The 25,404-nt window shown below is 35.2% G+C and overlaps 1 protein-coding gene across 5 annotated transcripts in view; it reads left to right on the forward strand.

The window, feature by feature from the left end:
• LOC109065548 (FERM domain-containing protein 4A-like) overlaps positions 1–25,404 on the forward strand; it is a 137,498-nt gene that overhangs the window by 45,838 nt on the left and 66,256 nt on the right. Inside the window, exon 1 of one of the 5 annotated variants that reach the window (XM_042775594.1) lies at positions 5,656–6,197. The exons of 2 other annotated variants lie outside the window; for them this stretch is intronic. In XM_042775594.1, coding sequence (XP_042631528.1) covers positions 6,132–6,197 — 66 coding nt within the window. In that variant the 5' untranslated portion in view covers positions 5,656–6,131. Of the gene's footprint in view, positions 1–5,655; positions 6,198–14,150; positions 14,876–25,404 lie in introns of those variants that run through there. 2 more of the 5 variants (XM_042775592.1, XM_042775591.1) reach the window with 2 other exon arrangements.

Below are 25,404 nucleotides of genomic sequence, written 5' to 3' on the forward strand. Positions count from 1 at the left end.
CGGCTGTATGGCTGGAGGAACAATTTACGCACACACTTAGGAAGATTATGAACATGGATCTTTGGTTCACCTCATGCATGAAATTGGTTTATGTGATTCAGAATGTCGCTCAGATGAGAGAGTTAAAGATCAGATAAGGGCACACACACACTCTCACACTCCATCTCTCTTCCACACGTGCAGTCATGCAGTCAAGTGTGTTATTTCTGTGAAGAGTGAAAAGAAAACTGTAGATACTTAAAATTGCACTGTTTTTTATTACTTGAATTATCAAATTACCATTGGACTTTTGCTGGTGGGTCAGAATACACTGTAAATTTAAATATTTTGATGAGTTTTATGCAATGTGCATGATTTGCAATAATATTATGTGTTACCTCAGAAGAAGACTTATGATTCTAAATTCTATTTTTTTTAATATATATATATATATATATATATATATATATATATATATATATATATATATAATATATATATATATATATATAATATATATATATATATATGACTTTACATTTCATTTTGCATTTGAGATTTTGGAAATTTCACAAGTCAGAAAAAAAATGCTGACTTGTGACTCACCGTACTGCGTCTTTATCAGAGAGATTCACAAATATAGGTTCCCACCGATGATGTGTGGGCATTTGAATCTCTGTGTGGGGCATTTTGAATCTCTGTGTGTGTTTGTGTGTTGTGTGTGTGTGTGTGTGTGTGTGGTGTGTGTGTGTGTGTGTGTGTGTGTGTGTGTGTGTGTGTGTGTGTGTGTGTGTGTGTGTGTTTGAGAGAGGGAAGCAGAAAGCTATATAGGCCAGAGAGCCAACGCTGACTCAGGTGGAAAAGTAGAGCATTGTGGGTAGTAGACACAGTGATGACTTAAAGTCAGAGAGTAAAGGAAAAAATCAATTAGAAAAAAGTATGGATGGAATGAAATATAGAAAGATAGAAGACTGAAAGAGTGTGAAGATATCAGTCAACACACTGCTGCAGTCCAGGTCACCTTGATACACAGAGAGACACTCAGAGAATACAAAGAGCCCTTTATTACACACACACACACACACACACACACACACACACATACAGTTAAGAAGTCACACTCACAATCTGTGGTTTGTTAACTGACATCACAGGTGAGATTTAATTGTGCCAAAAATGCATTGCATCCGGTACCCTAGAATGCTTGATTTCAGTGATATTTTTGTGTGGTATATGATTTTAAAAGCGTGTGATGTTAGTTTAACAACAGTATCTCAAACTGATAATACCTGTACTCATGCCTAAACTCCTTGTAGTCTGGTGAATGGGTAAGTTAAGAGCCACTGAGATGAAAACCACTTTGTGGTCTTGTGATTTAGACTCTTGACCTGAAGACCATTCAAGGAGTTAAAGTGTTTAATCCTGTTTACAAGACAAGCAGGCTGAGAGTGAGAGAGAAGGAGCTAAAAGATCTGTAATGCATGGTCTCAAGTTGCTTTTATAAAATGACAGTGATAGCAATATGATAAAAGATAGCAATGTTTATAGAAATGTTTATAAATATAATATCTTTTTTTAATAATAGCTGATATATAGCTTTATATTTTTTATTATAATATGATATAATTTATATTATATATTATAATAATATATATATATATATATATATATCTTAATATCATAATAATATACAATACTTAGAATTAAATTATTTTTATATTTTCTATACATTTATTAATTAAATATATACATTTTGTTTTTTTGTTTTTTTACCAAATTTGTGCTAACTTTTAGTATAAATGGTGTTAAAGTCATCGCTTTAAGTATGAATGCAAAACCAACTTAAGGACTGAGACAAAAGTAATGGAGAAGTTCGAAACAAAGAGAAAACAAAAATCTTCATGAATTTTAATTCCATTCTGGCTTAGTTTCACTTTGTTTAAGTTGATGTCAGTGCAAACACTGAGATCTCTGTTGGCAAAATGTGTAAATTGTTTGTGCATGTGCCAGTGTGAATAATGCCCCACCTAACAAGTGCAGGACAGACACTAAACAGATGGAGAAAATTAGTCAAACAGAACTGATGTGAGAGCATGTTTTTGGCTCTCTTTACTCCTGATGTCAGTGGACGAGCATGTGGTTGTGTGTAAATGTCAGGCTGATAGCATTCTTCATGATCTCTCTTTGATGAACAATGATTTCTGATTTGAAACGGCTTCGAACACACATGCTGGCCATTGGAGCCATGGCTTAGTGTGTATTACAGGTTTAAGTCTGGCTTGCATGTACTAAGGTAAGCATTGCTATTATTAATACGTAGACTTATGGGTTTGAATAAACCTGTCATAAAGTCCCTTCGGCTAATATTTGGTTGCATAGGTTAAAAACAGCAGTACCATAGTAGATTAAGGAAGTGATGTTTGTCACTTAAGGAAAGCTGGAAAGAGGCTTTAGGTCAGGACTAAAATGGATCACCTAAATCTTTCTCCTCTCATGTGTGTATGTTAAGCCTACTGTAGTGTGTGAGAGTGGCTACTGGTTATGTTTGCATGTGCACTAAAGCAAAATTTTGTTTCTAAACCATAAATGAGACTGAGTTGCAAAGTTAATTTGCTATTGAATGGATGTGGAGAGTCAAAATAAGGTCAGCGTGCTTTTAGATATCTGACTGTGCTTAATCATAAAATGTACTCTGGTGAGGACATTGGCTGTGACATTGAACATGAACAGCAGGAACTTTGAGTCAGTCCCAGTGCAGAATGAAATAATTCATGTGACAGTAAAGAGGAATGTCTTCCTGGACTAAAAACTAAAGTTCACCATGTTCCCATATATGGTAAGAAAGCATTTTACAGGTATGTTATGTCTGTAAAGAGGACTCGTACTTAAACTTATTTTACTTTTTATTGTTCTCATCAACCTTACTGAACTCCATCAACTCAACACTCACATCACTGACTGCGTGAAAATATTCTAGCGTCAACGTCACTGTCCATTCCAAACTCTTAAAGTGACCAGCGCTCTTTATATCTTATCAATGTAACAAACACATAACTTTAATTAAACACCAGATTATAAATTTAACTAAGCATGCAACAAGGTAGACTAGAAAAATGCACATATTTGATTATGTCTATGATTTACGGAGCTCCTAATGGGACATGGTAAGGGTAAAAAAATGTATATGGGGGAAAAAAGTATATTTCAATGCTTTAGCATTTTCCAATAAAATTCACCTCCGCCAAGAAACTTTGCATTTGATTGCAAAACTTTTGTGATGGAACTTATATAAGGAAGAAGAAAAAACTATACTGTATGTAAGTGGGTTTGTGAGAAAATGCAAAGTTTTCTAAGGGAGCACAATAGTTCTGATCATTATTATATATTACTTTATATATTGAAAAGGATTGTTTTACTGAACGCCATTGTGATTTTATATAATCAGTGCTTGCCTATGCAAATATAAGTAGTGCTTGCCCTTGCAAAACTCACTGCCACTATGTGGGTTTTGCCTTGCAGTTTAGGTGGGTAAGTGTATGTGGTTTTAAATGCATTGATATGTGGTGTAGAACAAAGATATATGTATTTTGAAATATACAGTACATTGAATGCACAGAAATATACTAGAATGTAATCACTTTTGACCTCTGCAGATGAGGTGCCTCAGCAGGGTCAAGGGTCATTATCACCCACACTGAATTTTGGGTTCAAGAGGTCAACAAGACTTTAATGAAATGAACTGTCATATTAAGGTGTGTGTGAGTTTGTGAATCTGTCATCTTCATGGAGGTCGTACTTTAGGTCAACACTCTTTATAGGTAAGTGTTTTGCTTGCATCAGTCATCTCATTTGGTGATTTGTGCCATGTGAGTTTGTACTGTGATGGTATTTATTGAAATCCATAATGATGTTGATAGTGTTAGTTAGGGCTGCACGATTAATCGGAAAAATACATAAATGCGATCTCATTTTGACGGCGAAAAAACTTGCATGTATTTCCCTGCATTCAGATCAGGAACTGAGCGTGTGCGATTACCTGTGTATGTCCTTCTTCAGATCAAATTCATATATTAGTGAAAGAAATATCAGTTGTCAGAAGATGAAAGCAATATATTTATCGTAGAATCTTTCAATGTTTAAGGATATTTCCCGCGTCAGTGCTGTTCAATGCATTGAATCATTGTCATAGATCTCTATGAAGTGACCAATAGTTTATATTATATTTAGATCTAAATATGCTTCTGTGCTATTAAAATCAGAGTTAATACATTTCCATGGCATTTAGACATATGAGAAAATGTGTTTCTGTGGTGTTTCGCTCTATAAAAAGAAGCTCTTTAAAAATGCTAAGACCTCTGAACATTTTGCATTACGCAGAAGATAGTTTAAATTAAATTCTGAAAGCGCGAAACATGCATAAATGCATATTTTGTGTTTGATCATTGATTCAGCATATGGCTACCTCAGCGTTGGGGAGTGTTGTAGCTTTGCATTTGCACAAAGTGAGCTAGAATAACTCGGTGTGTGTGCAAATGCTCTCCGGATTAGGCCTGTTTGATTAGCCAACAGCTGTTAGCATCTGTAAGCATGTGTGCTTTTTCTGGCTAAACTTTAAACTGTGACTCAAATGGAGTCACATCCTGCTATTTATAATTACACCCCTGTGCGTCTTTCTCTCATCTTTCTGGCTCTCCGCACACACATTAAAGGAATAGTTCATCCAAAAAGAACATTTGCTGAAAATGAACTCATCATGATGTAGATTAGATAGTTTTCTTAATCAGAACTGATTTGGAGAAATGGATCCAATGGATCCTCTGCAGTGAATGGGTGCCGTCAGAATGAGAGTCCAAACAGCTGATAAAAACATCACAATAATCCACAAGTAAATCCATCAATGAACAACTTGAGAAGTGAAAAGCTGCATGTTTTAGGAATCAAATCCATAATTTTAATTTTAAACCAATGCTTCTGGCCAAAACAACGCTGCCTCCAGTGAAAAAGTCCATCTCCTGTTGTCCTCTCACATCAAAATCCAGCGATATCTTTCTTCAAAACTGTTTTTGTTTTTAAATGGTGCTTGATCTGTTCATATTTCTCTCCTGATTCAGACAAGGCAACCTTACTGGAGGAAGCTATATTATGTATAGAAGTCTCATATTTTAGCTGAAAGCAATGGTTTGAAGTTAAAAACATCTTAATGATGGATTTGTTTATTATAAGAAGTGGATTACTTACTTTACTTATGGATTATTATGATGTTTTTATCAACTGTTTGGACTGTCATCCTGACACATCTAGTATTAAGAAGGCTAATCACGTTCCATGAGACATAAACAGCAGTAAACTCTCGAACCGTTACATAAGTTGAAGAGATTCGGCACATGTTCTGTGGCCGGGGCATCACAGAGACATTCTTGGCCCTTCATTAATGGGCAACACAAAGCTGCATTGATCAGAAGGCTTGTGTGAATGAGACGGGCATTAGACACAGACACCCTCTGCAGGTCCTCCTCTTCCTCATGGGTCCCGGTGCACAATGGGGTCTACTGTGGGTCCGCTGCCCCCAGGAGGAGGCGGACACACTGTTCCACACACACATAGATGGCTGGTCATCCTCAGTAATGACGTTTTGTCCCCATGTGAAGTGAGCTGGACAGTCTGTTCTTGTCTCAGTGATGTCCTGCGTGTGAGAGTCTGAACGGCTGGAGGAAGTGTATGAGAGACTTAGACGTGTCATGTGGTTGTCATACGGTGCAGACCTACAAGAATTGAGCCAAAGACAGGCAGGTCTTCACGTGGCTGTAAACGCATTCACAATTAGAGGTTTATTTTGGATCTGGAGTCCAATCTAATATTCTCTGGACTGGGACAGACTTCTGAGGAGCAAAGCCAAGGACCAAGGACCTGTGTGATTCAGATATCTTCTGGCTGTTATAGAGAACAAGTATTGGGAGTTTATCCTAGATTTTGGACATTGCATAAGGATGTTTCGACATTCCTGTTAAGGATGTTCAGATTTTTGGAAAGTAGATGTGCATTTTGGCTGTAGTGTGCAAACATTTGATGTAAACAACTTTGTTTTTCACGAGTTTGAAGTTGTCATCGGTTTATGTTGAGTTAGTTGTTTTGGTTGGACTGCACAAGCCATCATGACACTGGCAGCAAGACTTGATGACCTTGAAACAACTCTGGAGCACATGCTAATGGACGTGTTTGTAAGTCAAATTACATTTCTTTCTCCACTACAATGTTAAAAAAAAAAAGGGTTTACAAATCGGTTTTCCCAGCCATGCCGTAGAAGAACCATTTTGGGTTTCTCAAAGAACCTGTCAATGAATGGTTCATAAAGGAACATTATTTTTATAGTGTGAAGAACATTTTAATATTATGAAGAATCTTTCCATTATGAAGAAACTTTCCACAAGGAAATTTTTAGATGTGTGTGTAAATGTAATGCCAAAAATACAATGATAACATTTTGCATGATACCATGATATTCTTTGAAATATCAAGGTACATAAATATAGCTATTTAGTATCATGATATATATCAAAGTTCCATAGTATTGCCCTATGGTATTGCCATTGTCTATATGACATTTTTTAATACACTCTTAAAAATAAAGATTCTTTATTGGCATCTGTGGTGCCATCAGAACTTGTAACCTTTACATTGCACAATAGGTTCTTTATTGATGGAAAATGGTTCTTTAGGTTATTAAAAAGTACTTCACACTAACAAAAAAGTGTCTTTTAAGAGGTCTTTTAAAAAGTGTTCACTGAAAGGTTCTTTAGGGAGCCCAGAATTGTACTTTATATGGCATCGCTGCATGGAGGAAAAAACTAAAAATAAATAAACAAATAAATAAAAAAAAATTTAAATAAGATAAATAAGTAAAATCATCAAAAATGTAATTTTGTGTGTATTATCAAAATGTGTGTTTTCTCATGTTCTAAATTGGTTTTTGTTCTAAAAAAAATAAACCTTAAAAAAGGTATTTCACCCCAAAAATCAAAATGTGTGTATTCTATATATATTTTTTTAAATATACTTTTTGAAAGTGTTGTTTTGAAATCCATTGACTTTTAATGTATGAGCAAAAATAGTTCTTCAGAATATCTTACACAGAAGAAAGTAAGTCATACGGGTTTAGGACGACACAGGGTGAGTAAATGATGAATTTTCATTTTGAGTGAACTGTGCCTTTAGGGCTCGAGTTGTTTTTATCTGATCGTCGCTTTTGCTCGAACTTGAGTTTCATCAGTGTCTGCAAGGTGATGAAAATGATGATGCTGATGAAAAAGTTTATGCTGTTAAGTTTCACTGCTGTGAATAATTCAGTCATCTCACTTGAGTGACAGGCCTTTTGCAATTTAGTCTAGTGTGTGTGTGTGTGTGTGTGTGTGTGTGTGTGTGTGTGTGTGTGTATGTGTGCAATTGTGCTGACATAAACTGACATAATTTCCATGATTTTGATTGCACTGAAACACAAAGCTCTGAATTTTAGTTGTCGATTGATGATGCACTTCAATGTAATGTTGCTGTTACTTTTTTTAAAGAGATTTTAGCTTGATTAATGATAAAACAATTGGAAAAAATCCTATAGGCTTACATAGAAAGACTTGGGTGTTGACTGTTTTCACTTGGTGGGCTAGTAATAGACCATGCAGAACATGTTAGCAACTGCATAGAAACACCCTGGTAACCACTTAGAACACCCTAGCAACCATATAACAACACCCTGGGAACCAACCAGAACAGATGTTGCAGTCTAGATCTAGCTGTTTGTGTGTGTGTGTGTGTGTGTGTGTGTGTGTGTGTGTGTGTGTGTGTGTGTGTGTGCGTATGTGTGTGCGTGTGCGTGTGCGTGTGCATGTGCGTGTGCATGTGCGTGTAAATGAAAGGTAGGTCATGTTTGAACCAGCATGTCTTTCCTTTCATTTCTCTTTAATGACTTTGATAATCATAGTGTGGTTTGTGTAGTCACTGAGACCTGAACATTAAATGTGATTCTGCTGTCTCTCATCAAGAGCCTGCAGTGCCGTCAGGAAGTCTAAAAACAAAGCTCTGATTATTTTTACCCAACCGGTTCATAATCCCTTTATTTTAATCTCCTGACGTAAGATATTTCAACAATGCCTCTGATGTTATTTTTGGAAAAGATTAATTTAGGTCCACAAAACAAGTTTGAGTCTGTAACATTAAATGCTGGTTTTGGTGATGCGCAATATTTTGTCAGATCTTTTAAGAACAAAGAATGAAAGTTATTTCCCAGAGCTGTATCCTGTCCCAAATCAAAAACATTTTATATAAGGATGTGATGTTATTGTACTCTGAAGTAAATAAGAATTTGAGGTAGATGTTGTATGTTAAGATGCACACAAGTTTGGTTATAATATTGTTGTTTTTTCAAGGTTTATTTTTTTTTTTTGGTCTTAAGCTCACCAAGGCTGCATTTTTTATCAAAAATACAACAAAACTGAAATATTATTATATTATATATATTTTAATATATTTTGAAATATAATTTTGTGCTGCTTAATATTTTTGTAGAAACAGTCCTTCATTCTTTGATGAATAGAAAGTTCAAAAGAACAACATTTATGTAAATATATATCTTTTGTAACATTATAAATGTCTTTACTATCATTTTTTTTTTATCAATTTAATATTTCCTTGCTAAATAAAAGTATTATTTGAAAAACTAAAAAATTTATTCAAATGATAGTAAAGAGTATAATGTTACAAAAGATTTATATTTTAGATAAATTTAGTTTTTTTTCTTTCTATTCATCAGAGAATGTCTCTGTATTCTATACGTACATAACCCCAATGGGAACCCCAATTCTGTTTTTTGAAGAGAACCGGAACATGAGCAATTTCTAAGTTTCGGTTCCGAAAACGGTTAATTACTTTAATTACTGAGCACATTGTTTCTAATGACGCGTTGTGTTGTGTCTTTAACTGCCGAACACGTTTCTCACGACAGTACACACACTCGTGCCTTTGATAACTGTGCACGTCATTTTGTCTGACTGTACATGTACCGGCAGCACGCAGAACCTGCCGCCACTAAATTACATTATATTTGTCCCATATTCAGATTTTTAATTGTGAGATATAATTTTAGAATTCAAAGAAAAAAATCAGAATTTTGAAATATAAACTCAAAACTGATTCTTTTATACCATGGCTTGCATAGACGGCTACGTTAAAACCGGCATTTTCTGCCGGTATGCTGGGTAGGCTAAGAAAATTAATAACTTTTTGAATGTTCAGAAATTGGTCTATAATATGTAATAAAAAAACTAATTACATAATATTAAATTACATTTTATTATTAAATTAAATTATAATATTAAATTAAATTATATAATAATAATATATTAAATATATATTGAATATTAATTTAATTTAATAATGTAATTATAAAATGTTATTTTATTCTCAGTATTGATATATTTTTTGGGAAAGTGCGGGTGGTATATCCCACTGTGGATTCTCACACACACACACACACACACACACAAACACACACTGTATAACAACGGCCAACTCTGTTAATGTGTGTGTGTGTGTGTGTGTGGCTTGTGTGTGTGTGTGTGTGTGTGTGTGTGTGTGTGTGTGTCGTGTGTGTGTGTGTCGAGAAGTGCCAGTCAAACCCTCTCGACTCAGTTGTGAACCCTGTGTGTGGGTGTGTGTAAGTTGATGACGCAAAAGAATTATCAGGTGGCAGTTTGTTGTGATGGCAGAGGGCACAGGCAGTATTCTGTCACTGGTCACCATGGGAAGTGGTGTGGTATGGAGGGGGAAGTTTTCTGTGACTCAGTGATTTACACTACATTATTGCCCCTCTATCACACACTACTATTTAAGTTATGTAATTGTGTTTGCCACACACACACACACACACACACACACAAACACACACAATTTCACAGTCTCCCAAGTGTAACAACGGCCAACTAGAGGACAGGGTGAAAGTAGTCACTAAAGAATGAGCGATAAACTCCATTGTGTGTGTTTGTTTGACTGTGGAGTGTTTATCGAAGGGCTGTGTGTTTGTAAATTAAGCAGGTTACGTGCTGCTGTATACGTGGTTTTGCCTGTTCACATTAACCGCGTTTACAGAAGTACTGTGCTGGTATCGAAACTCATTCTGTATTTATAAGATAATTTTTGACAATACCTAACCTCTAATAGCTAATCTGTTTGTTTTATTTTTGTTTGTTTGTTTGGCATTGCTTCAGTGTTGTGATTTATTCTTTGATTTTTTTATGTACATTAAGTGAAACTCGGTTCCTTTTAGTGTTTTGTGATTTCTGTGTTTCAGCCTGAAGAAACACTCAGTGTGTTTTATTGAAGAATAGGTTTTTGGTAGATTCTTGTGTGCCTTTGCCTTGTGTTATGTAAGAGGTCCTTCAGTTCATGTAGAGGGCGACTCCCATGTATTGTCTCGGATTGATTTTTCTGCCAGTTTGATATTTAAAGGAACCATATCATGAAAAAGAGGATTTTCTAAGCTGCTAAACCTTTACTTATTAAAACAGTAAATTATATCTTACAATATGATTATTTTTATCTCACAATTACATACTTATTTGCCATAATTGCAACTTATATTGTATCTCATAAATGCAATTGTATTTGTTTGTGACTTTATATCTCAAAATTACAACTATATTTCTTGTAGCTACAACCTTAAATCTTGCAATTTTGAATTTATATCTCACAATATGACTTTTTATAAATGTTAGCAGCTTCATTTCAGATAACATCAACTTTTTATATCTCATAAATGCAACTTAATTTCCTGTAATTGTGAATAATTTTTTCATAATCACTTTATTTCTTACAATTTCAACTTTATTTTTTGTAACTACAACTTTAGAGCTTACTATCTTGACTTTATATCTTACAATTTGATTTTTTTGATTTTTTTTTTCTAATATATTTAAATTTATTTTGAATTTATATCTTATACTTTTACTTTTAATCTCAAATTGCAACTTTATTTCTCACTTTAACCTTAAATCTTAGAATTGTGATTTTTAAAACTTTTTTTATATCTAATATATAGAAATGTATTTTCTTTAATTGTAACTTTGTATTGTACACCATGTTGTTTTGCATTGCACAATTGAAAACTTATTTTGCTTTTTTTTATTTATATAAATTTATATCTCATAAATGCAGATTTATTTCCCTTTTTGTGACTTTATTTCTTACACTATGACTTCATTTCTAACAATTGTGTTCATGTCTCAGAACTATCTTAAATCTACCTTAATTTGTATATCTCACAATATGAACTTTTTCCCTTATGGTAAAATCTATTTTGTTTAAAAGTTATGTTTTATTTTGTACTTCAAAGCAGAGACTGGCTTCTGTAGAAGGTGAAGTAAAATGTTCATGTGAAACTATATTATAACTGAAATTGTGTTTAAGTAGCACAGGAGACTTTGACTAAGATTCTCACTAAGGGGAATACTGAGAATACATAGAATACTGCTCCTATAAGTTTGTTTTTTCTATGATAACTGTGAATATTCTCTTCTGAAACGTTTCAGTATTTCCGAAAACCATCTGCAGCACTTGATAACGGATATATTCTTTATTTTAATGAGGAATATTAAAGTGGCTGTTGATCATTTGTAGACTTAATAACCCCAGGAGCATTATCAATTTGCTTCTCTGAAGTGAATTATTCCAACATGCCGAACAAATAATTCCTGTCAGCGTTCGTTCTCAGCCTCACCCTTTCCCACGATTTGCATTACGAAACCCTTTCCTTCCCCATCCAGTTGTCTTCCGCTCATACCAATGTAGGACCGGGTTCAGACCTCTGAGAAGAGCGTTGGTGTGGATAGATGTTTTTGTGTGTGTGGGGTTTTGCAGTAATTATGGTAATTTATGAAAACTCACTCTGGATAACAGCCACGCAGACTGCAACGGACGCCATCTGAGACACACACACACACAGTGCCATGGGCTAAGATTACAGGGTGCAGTGTAAACAAGGTCTGGACGAGCCCCTGCAGTCCCAGAACAGAGGCAGAGCTCCAGAACTCCATTAAACCATCTCAGCAAGACTCAAACAGCCTTCCCCATCGCCTGCCGTACGCTCGCTTTTGTGTTATTGTTGGTGCTTAGAAATTTTGTTTGTGTTATTATATTGGATAAATTCATTTAGCCGAACAGTGAGAGTGTGACAGGTTCATTTACCATGTTTTGAATGGTGACATGTTGTTCACCTATTTGCTAAAATGGCCTGCTGTGTTGGAGAGAACTCTCAGGAAGGTGTGTGTGTGTGTGTGTGTGTGTGTGTGTGTGTGTGTGTGTGTGTGTGTGTGTGTGTGTGTGTTTACTTGTACCCCTGGGCATTTTATCCACTCTCGCGTTGTATTAAGAATGTCACGGTTACACAGGAAGTAATAGCTTGGTTTAGTGTGTGAGTGTGGAGGGAACCAATACACACGGTGTGACAAATTTATCAGTTCCCCTGGCATAATTTAGCTATAAAGAACAGCTTGTATTTATGCAATATAAGGCAAAGAGCCATCTAGACCCTCAGTGACTTTGCAGTTCTGTAAAAATAGAAACGGTTTTTAATATTCCTAATCTAGAGCAGCTACTGAATGAATGATGCTGAGCAGGGATTAGCAGGGAAGCTCTCTAGGGAGACTGACATAAATGTTTAATACAATAATATGAGACTAAAAGCGAACAGAGTTAAAACTAGAGTTTACATTTGGTAAAGTATCATAAATATTAGTGCTGCTTGTTCAAGCAGAAGTTGCAGTTCTCAGCCTTTTTAACTTGAAAGTACCCCATTGTCCAACACAATTTTCAAAGACATTTCCAATATTTCAGTTGTATTTATGACAAGGCTGCCAAATTTTCATATTAAATTAATTTGCCATGATTCATTTTGTGATTTCAGAAATCTCAAGGAATGCATATATTATTAAATAATAATAAAAAAAAGTTTTTAAGGAAAATAAAAATATCTTGTTTATATATATATATATTTAATTTTGTACATAGATAGATCCCTGTAAGTTTTTTTTAGCATTTAATTTTGCATTTAATCCCTGAAAGTCCATTTTTGGCCATTTTTATCATTGAATAATGTGTTTTTGCATTTGATATTTCTCTCAACTTTTACTCAACTCATAGCAATGCATTCTGGGATTGCCTTTTCCTCTTTTGCATTAGAAACTGGTCAGAATAAGGTATCTTAGAAGGAAGCATACTTTTTTAAATAGGCTTCTTGATGGGAGCACACCCATGTTGCCTTCAAGGGATAGTTACCCCAAAATAAAAATTTGGAAAATGTCTCTGTTTTTTTTTCTGTACAATGAATATCAGTGGGGTCCAGTGTTGTTTTTGACCCCACAGGCTTCCATTCCATAGACAAATCCAGCTTATTAATACCTTTTTTCTTGTTTTGAAGAAGGTTTGGAACAATATGAGGTGAGTAAATGATGACAGAATGTAAATGTTTTGGTGAGCTATCCCTGTGTATGCTGTCAAAGCATACATACAACAAGACTGATTCAGATTTTTTTCTTGAGTTTGCAGAGTTGCAGTTTCCAATCTCCATAAAACTCACTTAATACTACCCTCTACAAATAATGGTTCCAAAGGGATGTTTTCACAGTGATTGCATAGAAGAACCATTTTTTCCACCAATGTTTAATGAACTTTTCAGTGAACAGTTCTTAAAAGAACTTTTTTTCTTAGTGTAAAGAACTTTTTAATAATCTAAAGAACTTTTAGTGCAATGGAAAGTTTCCATGGATGTTAAAGGTTCTTCATGGAACCACAGATGCCAATAAAGAACCTTTATTTTTAAGAGTGTAGCTGTCTGTTTGCTTCATTGAGTTCTGAAGAGCAGAGAAGTACAGACAGGCGTTTAGTGTAGTTTTTAACAAGACATGGTCCCTGTTAGGACATACAGGCGATAATGTCCTACACACACATGCAACGATCCCTAGTGTGTAATCTTGTTGGCAGCTTGAGGGTATTTTCCCTTTGTGTGTGTGTGTGTGTGTGTGTGTGTGTGTGTGTGTGTGTGTGTGTGTGTGTGTGTGTGTGTGTGTGTGTGTGTGTGTGTGTGTGTGTGTGTGTGTGTGTGGTCTGTCTGGTGAAAGCAGCCATGGGATTTACGGCTAATCTGAACAACAGATGGCAAAACATCAGATATTCTTTTTGAGCAGGAGAATGAATATTTTACAGCACACACACACACTTTATCCCTTATCATAAACATTAACATATACACAAAATATACACACATACATTCTTGCACAGCATCACGTGACTCGTGTGTGTGTGTGTGATTATACTCATATTAATCCAGTGACCTGTATTGAGTTTGACTGGAGGAAGTGAGGCTGACGTATCTAGAGCGCACGCCATTCCACGGCTACTTCCAGAGAAAGAGAGAGAAGAGAAGAGAGAGAGACAACAACCTCCCTCCCTTCTACTCGCTCTCTCACTCACACGCGCTTCTCCTGAGGAAGCAGTATGAAAGCCGACACAGTATGGGCTGAGGACCATAGTGAGGACACCCACCGCTGAAAGACACAGGGACAGAGGCAAAACGGACAGAAAGAGTGCAAGAAACATCAACAAAGAAGGTCTGAACACATTCAAAAGAGGAACAAGGAGAGACAGGCTGGACAATAGGTGGGAGGGAGCCGTGGAGACGGATCGAGAGAGAGAAACAGCCCGTCTGTCTGTGGCGGGACAGCAGACGCTGAACACTCACGGACCAGACACTCACACGCACACCATGGTGATCCAGGCGGCTGTAACGCCCAGCAGGACCCGCAGGCTTCTCCTTAAGCTGCCAGTGGGGACGCTGAGGCGAAATAGTGAGGAGAGGGTAAGATGCGAGGCGATCCATGAGTCTTATGTGTTTTTGAATGCTGGCTCAAGGTTATCAAGGACTGTCAGTGGCAGCACTTGTGTGTTAGTTTGTCTGCATCCTTGCAGCTGAGGAGACAATGGAGATAATTAGCCGATTATGTGTTGCTATGATGGATGTGCACCTGTATAAGTGCTTTACAGAGAATCTCAATGAATTGTGTTGTTTTCATGCTTTATATGCCTCTAATGTCACTGTCACAATTATGGCTTTCTGAGATCTGTGACAGTTCAAATGACAGTGTTGTGTAATAGCGTTTGTTCACTGAAGATAGTCGTACCAACTAATCATCACTGTGATTTCCCCAAAACACGCAGCTACCTGCCCAGTTATGTGAATCACATTAGCAGATAAAATACGGCGAGCTTCACCTCACTGCACTGACTGTCATTTACTGGAACTGCCACAGGGGAAAAGTTCTGTGTGTACAGATGTGTGTGTGTACAGTATGTAACTGTGTCCACATGGGTTTGCTTTCGTTCTGTATGTGGGTGTGTGTCTCTCTGTATATGTGTATGTGTGTGTGGGTGGACACTTTGTGCCATCAAAAGAAGTAATAATTTAATAATCATAGAGATTCAGGTTCTTAAAAAAATCACAAATGCAAAATAGAATGATGATTTCAAGCCAGATGATTTTATCATATAGGTTTGTAAATGTAAATAAATTTATATATACATTTAATTGTTTTTTATAAATGTTAAATATGTGTAATAAAATATGTATATAAATATATATGATGACATATCATAGCCATTATATAGGCAGTTTTTATCATATTATTAAATTAATTATATATATATATATATATATATATATATATAAGTAATCTTAGTTATGAATATTATTGATATTTAATGTTTAAATGTTAAATATGTGTAATAAAATATGTATAAATATATATGATGACATAGCATTATATAGGCAGTTTTTAATCATATTTTTTTAATTTTATATTTAATAAATATGTGTAATAAAATATTTATATTTTATAATATATATATATATATATATATATATATATATATACACATATGCATGTATATAATATATATATATATATATAAGTAATCATACTTATGAATATTATTAATATTATTTAATGATAATGTATTATATATGTGTGTGTGTGTGTCTAATTTTAAATATTAAATTTCTTATTCTTATTCTATATTTAAATATAAAATTATTTATCATTTATTTTTGTCTATCATATATCCATCTATTGAACTACTATATATATATATATATATAATATATCTATATATATATATAATATATATCTATATATATGAATATTATATATTATTTATATATATATATATATATATATATATATATATATATTATATATATATATATATATATAAATGATTAATAATCAGTTATTGATATTTAATGATCTTTTAATGATTAATAATTTAGTTAGATGGATGATGGATGGATGGATAGATAGTTAAAATCATTAAATATAAATAATATTTAGAACTATTGGTATGTGTGTGTGTGCGTGTGTGTGTGTGCGTGTGTGTGTGTGTGTGCGTGTGTGTGTGTGCGTGTGTGCGTGTGTGTGTGTGCGTGTGTGTGTGTATCTGTTGATAATTAGAATTTGCAATATAAATTATATAAAACATTAAATACTATCAGTAATATACATTTATATACATTGGCCACCCTACTTTCTTGACATCAGATCAGCATTGGCCATGGAAAATTACCACTTCTATCAAAAACTATCTTCAAATGACATTAAAAGAACATTTTAAAAATGTATATCTCGTTGCATGATGAAAAAATGGCCTACATTCGTGCCTATTTCATATGGCTGTTGTGTGCCAGCTTAATGTGAATCCTGTTATGCACTAAAGTTACATGAAGTGTTTAATATTTCACAATGCCGTAGTACACATTGTCTCTCTCTCTTCTTCTTCTCTTTTTGCGCTGAGACAGATGTCTGTAATTACAGCAGTTTGAATTATTGATTAGAGGATTTCCTCACACACGTTACTTTTACTGCATCCTTCCAGAGCTCTTCTCCTCTTCACTGTCATTCTCTATGGCCTGAGGCTGTCCTTTCAGCTGCTGAGAGTTTTAGCGGAGAAATTGTAGACACTTAGCTCTAACTGCATTGTGGCCTGATGCCTACATGCATGTACATGCAGACTGACATGCAAAACTAACTTGAATGACTCACTCCCTATAATATCCAGCACTGCAAGAGCATGTGAATTTGAGTGTGCATGTAACTCAGATTCACTGTGATTCTACATTACTGTGAAAGCAGCTTTAAAAAGCTCTGTTTCCACCATCAGTAAACTGAGTTGGCAGGCAGCAGAATTCGTCCACTCAACTGATCTAACACAAATTTCGTTAGCACATGTTCCAAAACTCTACTGCGTCTCATGTGAGATTCTCTTGATAGCCAGGCTGCTTTGCATCGAATGCGTGTGCAAGAACTTGCCAGAGGAGAATGGATATGGCAGTCAAAACTAAAGCTTCTTAGTTTTGGGTCAGACCAGCTGGAGAGGAACATACTACCATCTGAGATACTCCTGTACCTGCTGAGATATGTTTAAAAAGACCGGCAACTCAATCTGAAGTCCTGCTGCTAGAAACATATCCTCTTAGATCTATGTGCTTTTTGGGAGAAATATTTTATTTTATATTTTATTAAAAAAAAAATTATATGTTTAAATTACATAAAATATATATGTATGTATATATATATATATATATATATATATATATATATATATATATATATATATATATATATATATATATATATATATGTATATATGTAGCAATGTCTGCCACTCTTGTTGTCTCACAACTTTCATCTCACAATTTCTTGCCTTCTTTTGCACTTTCTCTTCCATTCTTCCATTTCTTCAGCTCTGTCTGCAGGAAGGCATGTTTAATCTATCGTATGTCCATATGAGTCATTACTAGGGTACAGATGTCTACCATCCTGTTTAACCATCAATTATGAGCTGTCAAGCCGAGGCAGTGTAATGGTTCATTCAACCAAAATCAATCCGACTGATGATTTTAATAATAAGACACTGCCAATCACTCAAAAACTGTTAACTTTTAGATTAATGAAACATAATGGAAGTTTTTGATGGACCCATTTTCTTGGCTTTGCCTTGTGTTTTCATTAGAACATGTCTTTAGGCTGCTACGTGCCTTTAAGAGGCAGCGCTGGTCTTAATAAAGGCCTGTGGTGTGGTGTGTGTCTGTCTCACTGGGTTGCGTTGATTGGCTCTTTTGAAACACGGTTGTAATTTAGGGATTTCCTGTGAGGACGGCAGACAAGGTTTTGGGGGACGGCAGCAGTTGATAAGGCATAACCATTGCTATTAGCAGACAGAGATTTAATCAAAGGAAAAAGGGTTTCATTCTCATTCTCTGATTACTAGGCTTCTCAAACCCCCCTCTTTCCCCTCATTGCTTTTTTTCCTTCTCCTTGTCATTTGTGTCTCTCATTTTCATCTGTTTGAGTGATTCTGACTCGCAGCTCCCACAGACAGCAGACATACATCACAGGATAATCATAGAGCCAGAGATGCTTTATCAAAGACAATAAGTTGTTTTGGGTGAATCTCACAAAAACATGTCCATGTTTCACCCCAAAATCATAAAAATGATATGATCAGTAAGTCATGGCAAGTTATTTAACTCATCAAAATAAGTTGTGACTTCTTTTTTCTTTTTAGTTATATTACATTCATATAGATTTTTTTAAGTCTGTTTACTGTAATTTAAGTTAAAATGACTTTTACAACCAAGTTGATCATACTTAAAATGTAAGACAACAAGGACATTTTTACAGTGCATGCAAAAAATACATTTTGAATCAGAAAATTAAGACTTTTTGCATTGTAAAAAAGTTAGAAAGTTTAGGTCTGGTAAGATTTTTTTTTATATGTTTTTTTAAAAGAAATATCTTATGCTCACCAAGGCTGCATTTATTTGATTAAAAATACATAAAACCAGTAATATTGTGAAATCTTTACAATTTAAAATAGCTGTTGTGTTGTATTCCTGTGATGCAAAGCTGAATTTTCAGCATCATTACTGACTTCAGTTTACTATGTAACATTACTATGTAACTTCAGTGTCACATGATCCTTCAGAAATTCTAATATGCTGATTTGCTGCTCAAGAAAACATTATTATTATTATTATTAATGTTTAAAACAGTTGTAGTGCTTAATGTTTTTGTGGAAACTTGTGGATTCTTTGATAAATAGAAAGTTCAAAAGATCTGCATTTATTTAAAATAATAAATAATAAAATTATCAGTGTTTTTAATGTTTTACTGTCACAATTTAATGCATCCTTGCTGAATAAAAGTAATAATTTATTTAAAATAATAATAATAATTATACGAGCCCCAAAATTTTTAACATTAGTGTAAATATATGTCTAATTGATTATGAAATATCATTATAAATTAAAAGAATAAAATATCAAATAATACAAATATATACTATAAAATATATTTAAAAAATACAATTAGAAAATATGTTGTTTCACATTGTATTAATGATAAGATTTTTTGCATTACATTAATAAGAACTGAAGGGGGAATGCATTTAATTGTCATGAAAATAATGTCACAGTGCACAAAATCTTAATGGTCCATTAACAGGCGTTGTCTTCTTTAAACAAGATCTTTTGGTTTCAGGGTGAAATATGAAAAGGACATATTGATGGGTTTCGCCCTTATACAACTCCATGTTTTATGATTAGACTCCAAATAACTTGTGCATAACTTGAGTTGAGTGTATGTGTGTGTTTGTGTACTGTATGTGTGAGATGTTTCTTCACAGAAGGTTAATGTAATCATGTAGCTGGAGGGCTTTCCATAAGAGTAAAATCTTTACGCTTCTTGGAAATTTGTAACAGAGAAATATGTTCTGCTTCATTAGATTGAGACAATGAAAGCAGCCCTGTCCTTTTTGTCTCTTTTACCCTCCTACCCTCCAACCCTTTTTTCTTCACTTCTCCTTCAACTTCCCTACTCTTTTACTTACCCAAATATTTCTGTCATTCGTTTACAATTTCATGCTCTTGTGTTCTATTTCCTGTCCTTTCAGCTTCCCACTTCCTTCTCCTCCTCCTCCTTATTTCCTCTTTTTGAGGTTGAGTTACAAATTTATCTCAGCATGTTCCTCTGCTATAATATGGTGTTACTTGCAGAGTTTTCGAAGCCAGATTTCCAATCCAAGGCTCTTAGCGAAACAACAGTAGCAGTTTGGCTATGGAAAACAGTTCCTTTCTACCTTGATGTTTATTGGGCTGCCGGAGTTCTCCTTGGAGACCCTTTGTTGCATTGGGTGGAATCGCTGCTGTCTGTGTGTGTGTCCTTAATTGGGTCTTGTATTGTGTACTCTGTAGAGTTTGTCTCTGGGCAGTGTACTAACTCTCGGCTAAAGTAGAGTGCTAATTGAGGCTTGTTAAATTTAACCGTTCTGTTGCCTCCCATTAGGAAGCAGGTCAGGCATGATGCAGACGAAATGTGGATTAATATGCAAGTGTGCGCTTGAGCTTGTGCAACGTCAGCCGTCCTTTAAAATGCTCTAAAGTAACACGTTTACAGTTGCTAATGCATTTATGCTGTGTCTGTAATCAAAAATGTGTAGAAATGTGTGTGTGTTGTCCTTATCTATAATTTCTATTGTCTTTATTCATTAAGGCCAGACTCTATGCAAGTACTCGGATGCAGATGCTGCTGGCTTTGCCAAGCATTTCATGCATTGCTGAATTTTCTCAATGTTTGTATTGGAAGTATTCTCAGGTCAAATACTGACACGGCTGCAAAACTTTAAGGAGAATCTTGCTGAACAAGTTAAAGTTAGCTGAACTGTTGCTATTCTTATACCTAGCTACCATAATAATAGCATAATCTGATTTAATGGCACATTTGAAGGAAACTACCACTCTGTGAGTACTGAGGTTTGTTCCCTGCTGGAAAATAAAACCACATCTTAAACCAGCCTATGATGGTTTGCTGGTCTGGGATTATGGGTGTCTTTCACCTGAAGACTGGCTTGGCCAGATTGGGAGACCATCTTAAACCAGGTTAAACCAGCAAACCATCTTAGGGTAGTTTAAAGTGGAAATTCAACCTATCTGCATTTTAAATGTGTCTTATTGTGAATTATTTGTCCATGCATTTTTCATTTATTAAATCTTTGAGCTTGTGGGTTTTAATCAAAATGTCTTCCAGTGACTTCTCAAATTATTCATCTTAAACCCCGGCCATTTATTACAATTGAATGTGAGGTCATGGATGTCATGGCCATTTTTTTTTTTTTTTTTTTTAAAAGAAGATGTTTTTTTGAATGATGGTGGTGAAAAAGTGGTTTCCATAGTATTTCTCACCCATGCTATGGTTTGGATACCAACATTCTTCAAAATACCTTCTTTTGTGTTGCACAGAAGAAAGAAAGTCATGAGTTTGGAATTACATGAGAGGGAATAAATAATGGCAGAATTTCATTTTTTGGATGGACTTTCCCTTTAAAGTGACGATGTAATGGAAGTAGCAAAAGATCTTTTCATCATGTAGGGCGGGCACTTGGTTCAATCTATCAGTGGGCTGAATGTGAGCTCACAGTCGATTCTAAGACAGGGGTTTGCTTTTCTCAGCAAGATTACCAACATAAAGCAAGAATGCATTTTAAAAATGTACAGCAGGACAGGAAGCTTGCAATGCATTAGAATAAGCCTCTTCATACCAGAGTACATTTGTGGCCTCAGAAATGGCAGAGTTGATGCTTCCTTCCAAAGAAATGTCAAAATATTCTTTACTAATGTTGTCTAGATGATAAATTGATCATTTAGAGCTATGTCACATCACCATGTACTAGCTTCTCCACTTGGGCCCTCAAGAAATCTCTACACAGGCACGCACACACCAAGCTGGCACTATCATTTTTATTGGTTTCCTCTCCATTTAGACAACCCCTCAAGCTCAAACTGATCTTTGGGAGGAAGAAACATCCCACAACACACACACTCATGCATACGAGTGCATATACCCCTCACAGACTTCAGCATGTGAATGATGCAATATCAGCTGCCCTGAAGGAGCTTGAGGAATAGAATTGAATTCCTCCAAACACACACACACACACACACACATTTCCTCATATCAGTGGAAGTTATGAATTGTGTTCTGACTACTTTGAATATTAGACTGGAATACAGCCTAGTCGTAAACACACATACACCATCTCCAGCATGTGTGAGAACATAAAGCTTTTTAAATGACTCCAACCTCTATGTGAACTTGAAGTCTACTGGTTTCAATTAAATCTCATGTTCTGTTCCCATAAAACACCCGTGCATGATTCCAGGGTCAGTCGGGGTCACATTCGCCCCCCAAAACAGGATGCATCATCCCCCAAAACGTCCCGAATGTTCCTTAGACATGAACAAGTACAGCGCTTTGTGCTAAAAATAAGAGTAGAGAATGGATCATTTCACATGAGCTGGAACAGGCCTGTCTTAGAGCATTACACACACTCACACACACATTTTGACTCATCTTTCTCTCTCAGTAGTCTATTCATGCCATTCTGGGGGTGTGTGATGGTGTGCCTGGGTGTTTAGGGAGGAAATGTCTATGCATTCTGCTGGTGGCCCTGGATTGGAGTTGCTTAATTCCACTGGCTTAGTGCATGTGCCTGTGTGTGTGTGTGTGTGTGTGTGTGTGTGTGTGTGTGTGTGTGTGTGTGTGTGTGTGTGTGTGTGTGTGTGTGTGTGTGTGTGTGTGTGTGTGTGTGTGTGTGTGTGTGTGTGTGTGTGTGTGTGTGTGTCCACCTCCTCTGTGCTCTTGCGCTGTTATATTATAATCCTCATAAATATTTATGCTCACAGAAAGATTCAGGAGCAAACACTTATTAGCCTTTAAGCAGAATGAAGTAGGTCAGCACGCACATGCACGCTCTTACATACAGTACACATGCAAGTGAACATAAACTTCAAACAGATCTGGTGCACTGGGACAGCAAGTCTCTCTCCCCCTCTCTCTGTTTCACAGCTCTATTTCTCTTTTTTTTTGTGCTTCTGTCACATGGTACTGAAGATGCCACAGGTTCTTTTGTGTGTTTGGGTGAGAAAGAAAAGAAGAGGAAGAATTTGGAAATGATATAGAGCTATGTATTGTGGCATGCTTTCGTTTAGCACAAAAATTTCAACTCAGTTTGGGAAACAAGCAACATGTTTTCAGTAATGCACTTGAAATGAAAGTTTAAGAGCCTTGTGTGGAATCGCTTACAACCATGTACTGTTGTCTGTGTATTTTTGAGTGTGTTCACTGATGCTATGTGACACTCATTTCAGAGGTCAGTGTTTATTAGATTGCTGTGTGATTCCCTTCACATTTATTGTGACCTACATTTCTTGAGTGTTTCTTTTACATCTAAATAGAGTGTGATTGTGTGAAAAGTGCATGGTCAACTCATCCGTGTGATTAATATGGTTTCTGTCTTTTGTGTGTCAAAGTGTGTGTATAGTGTAAAATCACTGAATACCACAGCTTTTCCCAGGGTTCCACAAAATAGACTGCTTAAACACACACACACACACACATGTTTGAGAACTACCTCCATTTCTAAACATTTGATCCTCTTCCTTCACACAATAGCCGCTCACACACATTCACACATTTAAATGACAGCAGATGACATTCTCACCACTCAGGAAGCAGCAGCAGCCGGTGACTCATAAATGCTCATTCTGAACATTCCAATAGAACACAGCGGGAAACACAGGACGCTGCATATTTCACAATTTAAAATCATGCTGCTTTATTGTTGGACAACTTGTTTTCTGTTTTTTTGTCCTTATTTCCTTCAGAGGAAAAACACATGGATTTTTTTAATGCAACTTTCATCAATGTCACATGATTTTATTTGATTTGATATTATGTTAATATTTTATTTTATTTTATTTTATTTTATTTTATTTTATTTTATTTTATTTTGGGATGGGGAACATTCATACCCTAGCAACATGCAACTTTTGTTTGTTCAAACTATACTTGTTTTCTCATTTTCAAAAATCTTGATATGCTTTTTTGGCAACATTTCCCAGAAAGACCACACGGATTTGACATAAGTTTACACAAAACCATGATTTTGGGAGTTCATCATTTTAGACCTCAAATGCAATCATTTCCATTAAACAAAAACCCATAAATGAAATACAGCTTAATGTGAATTTCATGTATTTTTCAATCTGTTTTTCACATTCACATTGAACGGAATTCAAGGAAAAACATCCGCATTTTGTAACAAATCATTAAACATTCAGTTGAAGCTATTGAGACGGTTCATAGGAATTCTGTTTCTCTCTCTCTTGTGCATGCTCCTCCATGAATACTTTCACATTTATGCTTTACAATAGTACTATCACACTCTGCATCGGGTTTATTGTGCACAAATCAATATGCATTGAGGCGCATAATGGCAGGGCAGTAGCATGAATGAGTTATTGTAGTTGTCCTGGTTCTATAGCCCTGTATTTGGCCTTCAGTACCACAGCAGCAAGAAACACAAATAGAAACGCATGTGCTTCTGTGCCTATTCATTAGACTCCAGCTGTCACTGACTGTAAGTGAATGAGGTTTAGTGTCACACAGTGTCATTACACTCTCTGTAATCATATGATTTTACTATTGTAAAAGCTAACAACTGCATTTCTCTGCCTGAACCATAGAAATGTGTTAGTTCATCTTTGTATGTAGCCTTTGTAATTTACAAAAATTCTTAAAGTATCGCCATGGTAACTATCATTTCCTTATTGTTGATAATGTAAAATCAATACATTTTAAATGGAATTTATTTAAAAAAAAATTATGAAACTTTAAGTATCTATCCATCTATCTATCTATCTATCTATCTATCTATCTATCTATCTATCTATTTTACACCAAGTGATGTCAATTTTGTTGTTTACTATATTCTTTTTTTTATTTTGCATGGCATTTGAGCTGAAACTATGGTCGCCATGATAAATCTTTCATTGATCATGGTACATCCAATATTGATGTGTGCAACTTTGATCATACAGTATGCCATGCCAGCATCAATATGAAAATTCCATAAATCTCTCCTAAAAGAGGAAGAGTTTTCAATCAAGATCAGACGCCATTCACCTTCTCTCAAGATCAGGCGCCTTTAACTATTGACCAAGGCTTTCTGTTGAATTGCAGAAAGAAAAATGTGCTGTGTTCAAAAAGGAGGCAATGTAAATCACTGTATCTGGTGTTTAGGCTGAGTGCATGAGTTACACATTAGCAAAAATCAAAAGAAGGATTTTTTAGATGTATTTACAGCATTGTTGGCATGTTTAATATGGCATTTAAAAAAAATACTAGTGAACAATCTGTATGTTATATTACCATAAATACAGCACTGGAAGTATGAATTAACATCCCTGCTAGTATAAATCAGGTCATATAAGCCTAA

The sequence above is a fragment of the Cyprinus carpio genome, chromosome A18 (assembly GCF_018340385.1).
Source record: "Cyprinus carpio isolate SPL01 chromosome A18, ASM1834038v1, whole genome shotgun sequence".
Classification (NCBI taxonomy): Eukaryota; Metazoa; Chordata; class Actinopteri; order Cypriniformes; family Cyprinidae; genus Cyprinus; species Cyprinus carpio.